This window comes from Petromyzon marinus, chromosome 23 (assembly GCF_048934315.1).
Source record: "Petromyzon marinus isolate PM22_M1 ecotype Great Lakes invasive population chromosome 23, UKy_Petmar_22M1.pri1.0, whole genome shotgun sequence".
NCBI classification, from domain to species: domain Eukaryota; kingdom Metazoa; phylum Chordata; class Hyperoartia; order Petromyzontiformes; family Petromyzontidae; genus Petromyzon; species Petromyzon marinus.
The window spans coordinates 14,317,914-14,330,610 of NC_133689.1; the positions used below are offsets into that span (position 1 = coordinate 14,317,914).

At 46.9% G+C, this 12,697-nt stretch overlaps 1 protein-coding gene across 1 annotated transcript; it reads right to left on the reverse strand.

Annotated features, from left to right (window-relative positions):
- Positions 1-2,592: 2,592 nt before the first annotated feature.
- On the reverse strand, positions 2,593-10,489 carry LOC116945094 (E3 ubiquitin-protein ligase TRIM47-like). Its single transcript, XM_032959200.2, has 5 exons — positions 9,860-10,489; positions 7,861-7,956; positions 6,304-6,537; positions 5,176-5,198; positions 2,593-4,354 (listed from the first exon to the last, which is right to left on the reverse strand). Exons 1-5 carry the CDS (start codon positions 10,169-10,171, stop codon positions 4,207-4,209), a joined length of 813 nt encoding a protein of 270 aa, XP_032815091.2. The 5' UTR covers positions 10,172-10,489; the 3' UTR covers positions 2,593-4,206.
- Between the last annotated feature and the right edge of the window lie 2,208 nt (positions 10,490-12,697).

Below are 12,697 nucleotides of genomic sequence, written 5' to 3' on the forward strand. Positions count from 1 at the left end.
CTCTTTATTTGTTTATTAATTTGCAGATTTAATTTGCTTGGCAGTGGCTGTGTAGAGGATTTGGTCCTCGTGTTTTATTAATGAACAGCGTTTCGGGATGCAGTGAGCACGAATGATGCTGTACACCACGACGTTATTGTTGTTGTGTTCTGTATTTTTATTGTAGAATCGACGATACAAGAGTTACAATGTCACTGTCGTACGCGTATATTTCTAACTTTTAAAATCAATAACATTATTGTTGTATCTCTCACACAACCCATGACACCAACAGTGTATAAACACATCCCAGTTCATCAATGCTAATCACTGCACCCCACACTACAGTCACACTCCTTTATCAGGGTGAATACATACACGTTGGCTTCACACACACACAAAGCAGTACTTTTTATCACCCCCCCTCCCCCCATGAAGGTTGTGAGGATTGTTTACGCTCAACTCCCCCCCGTTGTGATGGAGAGCCACGCAGCCCCTAGCCACCGACAGCCACCGACAGCCACGGGCGTGGCGCTGCACGTGACGGTGACGAGGGTGGCGAGCGCCGTGCGTCGCGGGCGTCTGCCCTCTGCGCTGTTCACGTTCACCTGTCTCAGGACGCACCACTCAGATCCAGAATCCTCACTGAGTCACCACTGCACGCCACCCACAGCCCAGGGTGTAGGGGCTGAGTGAATGTTTGGTGAAACGAGTGCAACAGCGCCATGGAGTCGGCACTGTAAAACGACAGCAGCCCCGCGTCCCAGTCCAGGTGAACCCCGACTCTCCGCGGAGGCTGCGGCACCGACAGTGACGTCACTACCTGGCCATGTACCACTGAGAAGCTGTCGTTATCTTTCTGTAGACACCAGGAGACGTCACTCAGTCCTAGGAGGCACTTAGCACCACTCTCTCTCCGTGGGATCGTCCCGTACGCAGCTCCAACCAGACACTGCTTCGCGCTCCCCACGTCCAACTCCCAGTAGTGCTGACCTGACGAGAAGCTCTCAGAGCACAGCACTTGTGACCGGCACTGAAAGCGGTGTGGGTGACGGGGGCGACCCTGGGAGACATCGCTCAGCGTCGCCGTCTTGAGATTCGAGGAAATCTGGAGGTGGTCGCCGGCTGAGTTTGTGTCCAGAGTCGGTGAGCGTCCATCTGTGGTGAGTATTAGTGTACACATACTAATAATAGTTAGTATTAGTGTATACATACTAATATTAGTTAGTATTAGTGTACACATACTAATAATAGTTAGTATTAGTGTACACATACTAACGTTAGTATTAGTGTACACACATTGTAATATTATTTAGGATTAATGTACACATACTAATATTAGTTAGTATTAGTGTACACACACTAATATTAGTTAGTGTTAGTGTACACATACTGATATTAGTTAGTATTAGTGTACATATACTGCTAATCACTTGTGAATAATTAGTTAATTATAATAAATAATAACTATTAATTAATAAGTGCTACACTCACATGACCATGGGTGTGTGTGCAGTGGTAGTGAGCAGCTGTGATAATGCCAGCACCACAATGTGAACGCCACTCTCACATCCACACACAGACATTGTGTGTCACAGCCTCGCACACTCTCTCACATCCACACACAGACATTGTGTGTCACAGCCTCGCACACTCTCACATCCACAAACACAGACATTGTGTGTCACAGCCTCGCACACTCTCACATCCACACACAGACATTGTGTGTCACAGCCTCGCAACACTCTCACACCCACACACACACACATTGTGTGTCACAGCCTCGCACACTCTCACATCCACACACACAGACATTGTGTGTCACAGTCTCGCACACTCTCACACCCACACACAGACATTGTGTGTCACAGCCTCGTACACTCTCACACCCACACACAGACATTGTGTGTCACAGCCTCGCATACTCTCACATCCATACACACATTGTGTGTCACAGCCTCGCACATTCTGACATCCACACACAGACATTGTGTGTCACTCCGCTGCTGGGTGAGCGCCTCCCCGCACCGTGCGCATCCTGGGTGGTTATTTGACCATACTTCACCGCTCTCGTCGGTGCTCGTTGGCGATGATGGGGACCGTGAAGGTGGAAGCGTAGAGGTGCAGTACAACAATGGTTCATGCTGCACTGCCCTCTGCTGCCCACCCCGTCACAACAGTTTAAAGTTTTTTCTTTAATTAAATAATATAGATTCCCAAAGCTCTGCCGGGTCCTCCGGTTTTTCCCTCCTCTTGCATCTACTATTTGGCTGCGTCCATACTTGTCCACACGGTGACGATATCAGCCACTTGGTTGATCTATAAGTTGTGATGGCCAAGTCGTTTCTGAACAAGAGCTACACAGCTCAGTGGGGCCTTATCTGGTCAAATACAATGAGTTCATACTCTGTGTTTTTTTCGGTAAAGTCACGTAGGTAAAAATAAAATAAATAAAAAATGAAAACAACTAAATTAAATCACGACGTTTCGGGCACAATATAAGTGTCCGTCTTCACGTGGGGACAAACAGCGAAAGAACAATCGCTTAAGTATGCCTGGGTCCCCCCCCCCCCCGCAGTTATATAATCCTCGTCACAGCCATCTGAAGACGGACGCATGTGTTGCGCTCAACGTCGTGAATTAATTTAGTTTTGTTTTGTTTTGACCTACGTGACTTTACCGACAAAAACAAAGAGTATGGATCTTTGATATCACGAAAACTTCAAATCTAAAATGAGTTCAGTCTATTGGTCTCTATGTATCTCTATTTGTCCCTATGTATCTCTATGGGTCTCTAGGTATCTCTATGAGTCTATGTATGTCTATGTGTCTACATGGATGTTTATGGGTGTATGAGTACCTCTATGGGTGTTTATGTATCTCTAGGTCTCCATTGGTATCGTTATTGTTTTCTACGTGTGACTATGGGTCTAATATCTGTATGGGTCTCTCAGTATCTATATGGGTCTCTGTGAATATTTGGCAACTGATATAAATGTCAACGGGATGACGATGATGTCAGCCAATCGGTTGAGCTATCATTCGTGACGGCCAGCTCGCTTCTGAACAAGAGCTACTTAGCTCAGTGGGTACCTGCACCTGGTGAAATTAAAATATGCTAAATAGGTAGGTCAAAGAGCCCCGCAGCCTATAGCATCTGCTATGCACGGTGATCACCCATCCCATCACTAGCCAAGCTCAACGCTGCTTATACAGGAATCGACTCCACGTTGTGCAGCGCATCAGCCGCTTTCCCACCACTCCCCCAGTGTGTATACTAACCTTTTAAAATATTAACTTGTGGGTAGTGGGTAAATGAGTGGGGGTTTAGGTAGGTGAATGAGTGGGTGAGTGGGGGTGTGCGTAGATGAGTGAGTGGGTGAATGAGTGGGTGAGTGAGTAGGTAAGTGAGTGGTTGAATGAGTGAGTAGGTGAGTAGGTGAATGAGTGGGTGTGTGGGGGTGTGTGTAGGTGAGTGAGTGGGTGGGTGAATGAGTGGGTGTGAGGAGTGGTAACGTAGCGGTATGCACACTGCACTGTGTGTAGCGACCTGGCCACACGTGCTGATTGCTCATCGAAGTGCCAAATACCCCAAGGGCAGATTTCTAAACGTGGAGGGAAAAAAACCGGAGGACCTGGAGAAAAATGAGGATCTTGCACTGAAACTCTGAGACCCAGTCAATCATTTACATTCCTTCGTACTTTTTAAAGTCCTGGTTGTGAAGGCTGCCTACGCGATTATGAAACAGCTGCAGCCTCCATCCTGCACTTCGTTTTACGTGAACAGTTTAATTCCAATTTGCCCGCAGTGAGCGCCCTAAGTACAATAAGTTACTTATCATTTGGCTCTCGTTCGTCTTAATTCTCACGTAGCAGCCACTTTCCTCAACCAACCGTGAACCCACTGCACCCACGCGTGATGGTCAGCGTCTAAATGAGCGTGACAGGACTGGAACTGCTTCGTCCGTAGCTTACAAAGTCGCCCTTTTTCTCTCAAGAAACGCACTGTCACGTTGCTGTTGTTATTTGCAACTCATGATGAGTGAGACCCTTCGTGTTGTTAGCGATCTTTCACCCAGCATCTCGGTGCCCGTTTCATGACCAGGATGCACGTAGGTCTCCCTTGCCAATGGGTCACGCTGCATTAATGCACTCAAGCCTGGGTGAAATAAAGGAGGCCCTCCAAATGGGTAGGATTTGTCGGCAATCTGGAGTTTGTAATGTAGTCTAAGGAAGATCGTCGTGGCAGAGGGATGTACCGAGAAAAGGCAGAAGTTTAGTTTGGACGCCGCCCACTGAGATGACTTTTGCAAGGTTCAGACCATGGGAGATGGGGGCTGGGTCATCCTGAGTCTCCTGGGAGACGGAGCTCCTCCTGCACTCACAGCACAGGAACACACAGAGTCTAATGAGGGTCCTTGTCTCTCTAAACACGCAGCATGATACACAGTCTAATGAGGGTCCATGTCTCTCTACAAACAACCGCCATTCGCCTCTAAGTGTGTGGCACCTGGGTCTGCCCCGTGACCCCCTGCCAGCGGGCGTTCGACACTTCACGTGGCCTCAAAGTGCACTTGGCCTAGAACAGGCCACCGGGGAGACAAAAGCAGCGGGCCATGACGCTGGGCACCCACCCCCTCGTGTGCCACAGTGGTGGCCATCTTGGGCACTGCTCGCTGAGAGAACTTTCCCCAAACATCCTGTGAAGGCTACATGGGGGGATTGTTGTCGTTGGGGTGTCTTTGTGTGTGCATGCGTGCCCTGTTTGTTGTAGTGACTCATTGCCCCCCTTCCGACCACAAGCTAGCATCAATGTAAGTGAAAATTAATTTGTTTTCTATTTATGTTATTTTATGTTTAATTGACTATACTGCAAAATGTTTACAGTGTTAGATTACAAATGTACAACATTTATTCTTAATTATGAGTTTAACAATGCTTCCCTCTGTTTAACCGTAAGACATTTTACAACCGTGTTGGGATTTAAATATGGTGCAATATTGTTTCCCGACTTACGAACGAGTCTCATGAATAAATTAGGTGTGTAACCCGAGGACTTCCTGTATGGGATACAATAGACCATATGGGATACGACTTCATACAATGGGGTGTATTAGGAATTACATCACGACCGTTAGCTGATTTGTCCACCAGGTGGCAGACTGAGCTCGAGTTTGAGTCTGGGTTGGTACTGACCTGAGACTCTCATGCAGGGGATCCTGAAAAACACAAACCCGCATTTCACATTAACATTGACATCATAAACGGATGCCCCACCTCCACACAGTCACCTGCCGCTTATGGTGGAGTGCGACATCAGGGAATTAGCAAATATCTGCACACTGAGAATGGTGAAAAACAGGGTTAATTTAACTGGACACGGACGGACGTCTAAAAAATACAAAACCACCCTTTACAGGTCTAGTCCATCACCTACACGAGTGGTCTAAAAACAACTCACGTGTTGAACTCTGAATAAACTTAACGTTTTGAAATTGTTAGCAGGTAAATCCCACTGAGCTATGTCGCTCTTTTTCAGAAGCAACCTGGCTATCACAAATGACAGCTCAACGAAGTGGCTTATCACGTGGGAAATTTATAGTAGCTGCCTAATACTCTGAATGAATGATATTGATTATAAATGTGGAAGAAAAAAATCAAAGGACCCGGAGAAAAATCTATGGGACAATAGGGAGAGAGAGAAAAACGCAAAGTCTAAATATACAGCAGGCTTCATCAGTGTCGGGGTCAAACCCACGAGCTCCTGCATAGCAGGCGAGGTAAATGGCGATGTTGTACTGGACAAGTCCAGGTCTGAATGTCACATGGAAGCAAACGCGCGTTTATTCATGGACACCACCGCTTGCTCCCATATCGTAAAACACTGAAATAATATTGCCAACAATGTCAACGTCTCACAGGGTGCTGCGCCTCTGCTGGTTGTAGATTAACCCTCTGATAAACCAAGGCTATGAGTATAAACTATAAACATAGTTTTTATAGCTTACCAGGTAAGGCCCACTGAGCTATATAGCTTTGGTTCAGAAGTAATCTTGCCACAAACGATAACTCAAGAAAGTGGCTTATTGTGTGGAAATTTATAGCAGCAAACTACGCTAAACGCGTGATGTTGATTCTAAATTTGGAGGTGAAAACCGGAGAACCTGTGAAAAATCCACGCATGTGCGAGGAGAGAGAGAGAGATGCAAACTCTGAATATACAGCAGACGTCAGCGTTGTTATCGAACCCACGACCTCCTGCATACCAGGCGAGGTAGTTAACATCTCCTAGCCACCACGGCGAGTGAATGGAGGTGGTGCCACCTGCAGGAAGGAGAGCGGGTCCTGCACGGCGAGGGTGGCGAGCAGCTGCTTGATCTCCTGCTCCAGGCCGCGTGCTCTGCTTTCGTAGCGAGCGATGTCCGCCTGGATGCGGGACAGCACGGAACGGCCCTCCTCGTCCACGCGCTCCAGCGCCTCCCTCTCCTCTTCCGTCAGCTGCTCCCTCCGGCGCACAAACTCTCGACTGATCCGCTCCTTGGTCCCACGCAGAGACTCCTACGCAGTGATACGATGACGCGCTCTTGAAATGCAACACGACACAGTGCGATGTGACGTCATGAAGGACTTCGACACGGCCACGTCTCATAACTCCGTACATTAAGGCGGGTGACTTAATTTTTGAGAACGTCGAGTAATTAAATGCAAGAAAGGAGGAGATTTAGTGAGGATATCCATGGGCACTCAAGCCAAATGCTAAGTACCCGTATAGTTTGCGTGTTTGTCTGTACCTGCACGTGTCTGTGCATCTATCTGTACCTGCACGTGTCTGTGTGTCTCTCTGTACCTGCACGTGTCTGTGTTTCTCTCTGTACCTGCACGTGTCTGTGTGTCTCTCTGTACCTGCACGTGTCTGTGTGTCTCTCTGTACCTGCACGTGTCTGTGCGTCTCTCTGTACCTGCACGTGTCTGTGTGTCTCTCTGTACCTGCACGTGTCTGTGTGTCTCTCTGTACCTGCACGTGTCTGTGCGTCTCTCTGTACCTGCACATGTCTGTGCGTCTCTCTGTACCTGCACGTGTCTGTGTGTCTCTCTGTACCTGCACGTATCTGTGTGTCTCTCTGTACCTGCACGTGTCTGTGTGTCTCTCTGTACCTGCACGTGTCTGTGTGTCTCTCTGTACCTGCACGTGTCTGTGCGTCTCTCTGTACCTGCACATGTCTGTGCGTCTCTCTGTACCTGCACGTGTCTGTGTGTCTCTCTGTACCTGCACGTGTCTGTGTTTCTCTCTGTACCTGCACGTGTCTGTGTGTCTCTCTGTACCTGCACGTGTCTGTGTGTCTCTCTGTACCTGCACGTGTCTGTGCGTCTCTCTGTACCTGCACATGTCTGTGCGTCTCTCTGTACCTGCACGTGTCTGTGTGTCTCTCTGTACCTGCACGTGTCTGTGTGTCTCTCTGTACCTGCACGCGTCTGTGTTTCTCTGCACCTGCACGTGTCTGTGTGTCTCTCTATACCTGCACGTGTCTGTGTGTCTCTCTGCACCTGCACGTGTCTGTGTGTCTCTCTGTACCTGCACGTGTCTGTGTGTCTCTCTGTACCTGCACATGTCTGTGTGTCTCTCTGTACCTGCACGTGTCTGTGTGTCTCTCTGTACCTGCACGTGTCTGTGTGTCTCTCTGTACCTGCACGTGTCTGTGTGTCTCTCTGTACATGCACGTGTCTGTGTGTCTCTCTGTACCTGCACGTGTCTGTGTGTCTCTCTGTACCTGCGCGTGTCTCTGTGTATCTCTGTACCTGCGCGTGTCTGTGTGTATCTCTGTACCTGCACATGTCTGTGTGTCTCTCTCTACCTGCACGTGTCTGTGTGTCTCTCTGTACCTGCACGCGTTTGTAGGCACGCTTGAGCTGCTGTATCTGTGATTCTGCCATAGTTTTATTTTTTTCTCTCCCCGTCTTCTCGAGTCTGAACGCCTCCTATACATGGGGTAGACAAATACGCGATGTTTGGTACTCGAATCATTATCATCATCAAGTGGTCCATGTCTTTAACCCAGATCCTTGCAGGCCAGTTTCCTGGATCGCCCAGCGATAATCATGACCATTTGAATCTTTCAACCTCCCAGGTTGTGAGGTGGTCTTTAGCAGGCAGCGCAACAGCCGTGTCTGAGGTAGGTGGCTGGATCACAGCGCGGTGTATTAAGGAGTCCCCACTCCCACGCTCGTGTTTTCTACAGTTTTTCCCAACAATGGAATCTCGCGGAACCGACAACCATAACCCCCCGAGATATCTACAGCACACCCTTTGCGTGACAGTGCGGTAAACACCTAAACTTAAATACGAAATATTACAGGAAACCAAGCTGAGTGCCAGAGCTGTATTAGGATACAGACAGCTCTGGTGCTGATAGGGCTGCTGCTCGGGCGTATTGGGACAAGTTGGACAGGACTCAGGGGTGGGGAGAGCCATGTGACCAGGTTCGCAGTACGCTAACCACTACACCACCGCTCCCCAAAGCAGGAACAACTGCACACTCATATCACAGTTTAAACATTCCTAGAAATGCAGTGTATGTGATAATAGTAATTTAAGGAATATTGCTACAAGTCAATATATGCAGATCAAGTTTAACAAGTAGGCTTTGGCGACCAATATTCATAAAATGTTTTTTTTGGGTTAGGTCATGTAAATTAAACCTGCCACCACCCGACTCAGTCAATTAGTAAGGTTCGTCACGTAAACACAACGTGCCAATTAGTGACTAGTTCAGCACCACCGGTGTGTTGGAAAGTAAACCCACAATATTTATAATTCGAGGACCATGACGTTTTGCCTCACTTCTAATTACAACCAGCATCATCAGGCGACAGCCAGAATTGAATACGCAGAGTAACATTGTCAGTAGTAGGAAACACAATAATGTCAATATTAACACAATCATATTAACACTCTAACGATAGAAGAATATTAGCAGCAGCAACGACAACAAAAACAACAAATACATCCATAGTCATGATGATGATTATTATTGACTTGAATATCCTTCATTGTGATGTTTGACTTAAGCTGTCCCCATTTGATTGCCTCTGGCAGGGCCTGACACTGGCAGGATTGAGCGCTGTGAACGTGAAGCTCTGCCCACGTCAAGTCCCACGCAGTCTCTTAGCTGTGTGGCCTTAGTCCCACACTCTGTTGCCCCATTTCACCTGCCAATAAAAGCGTGGCAGGCTAAATGCTCTGGTGGTTGGCCAAGCTTCACCGTGGTAGTGCTCAACCACAATCCACTGTTTTGTTGTGGAATGCCAATACACGGCGTCTATGTTAGATGCAGGGTGGAATTTTAGGTACCAAACATTGCAACAGAATCAAATCTAAATCTGGCCTATGGACAATCAAACCGTGCCTGGCGGCCTGTCTCTACCACGGGAATGGCTTCTGATTTGCCTCCTTTAATTTCATGGTCAGTGCACTTTTAAGCCGTCTCACGTTTGAAGTATTTCGTGTTAGTCCACATTTCTCTCCAACCATTATTGCTACTCACAAGTACGAATCTTACCACGTGAAATGTATTTTACAACTTTACCAGCAATGTTACAAAGTGCTTTGTCTTCTAGCTAAACCATGGGATACCCTGCTTTGCTAAACATTCAAACCAACATTGCCGTCTTCCGTGTCTCTGCTGTCTACCGTGTGCCAGTTTTACAATCTGTGTTGCCCAAAGTGATTTGATTGACCGTCACAATGCTGGAACAATAGGAGTTACCTAATAATATGCAAATCTGAATGATAAAATACAGACCCTCTATCTGAACAACACACACACAGAATGCTGTAGTCACATTGAGGGATATTGGGTTACAGCAGAGATTTATATCTCACCTGTTTTGTCCGTTGTGCATTTTCCACTGGAATGAACGCATGCCCTTTATGTCCCCCAGCGATGGTGCAGACAGTGCAGACCAGGCTCTCATCCTGTTCACAGTAGAACTTGATCTGCTCCTGTCTGTGCTGCTGGCACCGTCGCCCATCCAAGTTCGCGATAGGATCCACCACGGCGTGGTCTCTCAACCTAGGATTCTCTACATGAGGTCTCAAGTGCGTTGCACAGAAGGACATCTCGCATCTCAGGCAGGTCTTCACTGCAGGAGTGTGGCCATCACCGCAGATGTCACACACGACGGCCACGGCCATCCCGTCTCCAACTCTGATCTGCTCCACCAGGTTGGCGAGGGCCACGTTCCTCCTCAGCTGGGGTCGCACAGGGGAGGTCGCTCGGCACTGCAGGCAGCTGAAGCTGCTTGCCGACTCCCAAGGCGGCCTCCAGGCACCGCAGGCAGAACGAGTGTCAGCAGGTCAACGTGGAGGGGCAGACGAACATGCCCAGGCAGATGGAGCAGCTCACTATCCACACTCTCACTGGGAGTCGCGCTCGCCATGACTCATGGCTTCGCTGGGATCACTCGCTGTGTGGATCAGAGAGACCCTGGACCAGGACCTCTCTCTTATAGCGACGGTGAAGAAGGAAGTAAAATACTTAAATATTTTCATTGTCGTCACTGACATCACGAGACACTGCTTGGAATGTGAACCCATGTGCAGCGTGTTGAGGCACAGTGTGGTGCGATGCACAGACATCTTGGCAGCTAGACAAAGCCTGATGGCTGCTCTTCAAGGTTTATCAGAAGAACCAGAAGTTAAATTCCTAAGTCGAGCCCATTGAGATAAAACGTAATTTTTAAAGGGGGTTTTAACTGGCAGACATCATCAACGCATTCCACAAGTACACAAAGACAAAGATTTCCTGTATAACCTTATCAGACTGTTGGGGCAAGTACTGTTAGCGAGCACCTATGAAGACCAGCACTTAACACAAGGGGGTGGGTGCCCAGCACCACGCCCGGCCGCCGTTGTCTCTAGTTTTTACGCACCACACCAGGAAATAATTTGAGTCTGAGTTAACCTAGGGGATGCCCAGCACCAGTTCAGATAATCGTCACTGGTGTTGGCCATGAGCGGGAATCGAACCCGGGTATCCAGGTTCATAGGACAGCGCCGGAACGACCACAATTACACACCCACTCACACACACTCTCCCACACACTAATACACCCACTCACTCATCCACCCTCCCACTCACCTACTCTTACACATACTGCAGAATCAGAAGAATCAGAAGTTTACTTCCCTGACGAGAGCCCACTACGACCCTGCAGATGAGACCAAGTTTTGTCTTTGGTGGCTTGGCCCTCCCCAACTCTCTGCCCAGCACGAGAGACCCGGGCAACCAAAATAACAATGTAAAACTAAACAGAACAAGTAGCAGTTCTACAGAAATTAATTTGTCAATTTTGATTATTTAAAAGTGCAAAGCTCTGGTAGCTTACTGACTGAACCGGATCAGTCTTGCACTCAGGTGACAGCGGGTGGGATGCGTTGTGCATGGCTTGTACGATTGGCAGAACCAGCGAGACCTGTATTTCTGTATGGGGGTGTTTTTGTTGCAATCAAGTTGATGGGTTGCATTTTGAAGGCATTTTTTTTCAATCTCCATGATGCTCATTCTAGGTTTTTTTTTGCCATACTTCAATCGGCACCCTGGACACCCTCTCCTGTGTTGTATATCTCGGGTCTTGAAATTTTAATTAAAAAACTAAATGAAAATTGAGAAATTTGTAATTTTCCGAAACTATGTACATTTATGTAATTATGCAAAATGTATGCTATTCATGGAGGTGTAATCATATTAAGTTATGCAAGTGTATGTGAATATGCTAATGCATGTAATTATGCTAATTAGGCTCTGCCTCGTTGTCCAGGGTTGTATTATCAATCGGGATAATACAATGATTCTCGCATTAACTTTTACTGATTATGTCTTAGTGTGTTTTATATCAGGTCTCAAAATTCAGATCTCACCGCAGGATACAGTTCTTATAATTAAGATCATTATGCATGAACTTAGGAAGGCACCACTCAGACTCTTCTGTGTCAAGCAACTTCAATTTCTGAACAAAAACATAACACTCTAATAAGCGAACTCCTACTATATTCTTAGCTCTTTCGGTAAAGTCACGTTGAAGGGAAACAATAAAATAATAAAATATATATGAAACAATTATTTTATTGTTTCCCTTCAACGTGACTTTACCGAAAGAGCTAAGAATATGAATTACTGCAGTCACGAAAGCTTTAAATCAAAATTTAAAGCGAACTCTTATGCTAGGATTGTCAACACAGTACTCCTGGAGATGTCCTCCTCATTGATCCATACATTTAACTCTCAATGATCATGTTTGTTAAACTGGGTAACAGAACAATCGGTTAATTCCTCAGAGTAAAGTGAGCATACACAGCAATAGGAAAAGTCCTTAAAAAATAATGTGACAATATTCATACAAACAGCAACAAAGGAACATGCGCCTAAAGCAAGAGTACCGTATTGTCCTGCATAGAGCCCACGTACGCATATAGCCCGCAGACGCATATAGCCCGCATACGCATATAGCCCGCATACGCATATACCCTGCAAAAATAGCGTTTTGTGAAAAAACAAATGTCAGATAGCCCACACCTCCATACACCCCGCATGCATTAATATCTTTAACGTCGTTACCGCAGCTTAATTCCATCATATTAATACGAAGTTTACATTTGGAATACATTTTACTATCAATTGTTAACATTAAAATCATAACGTGCACAAATAAAAAAACAAAC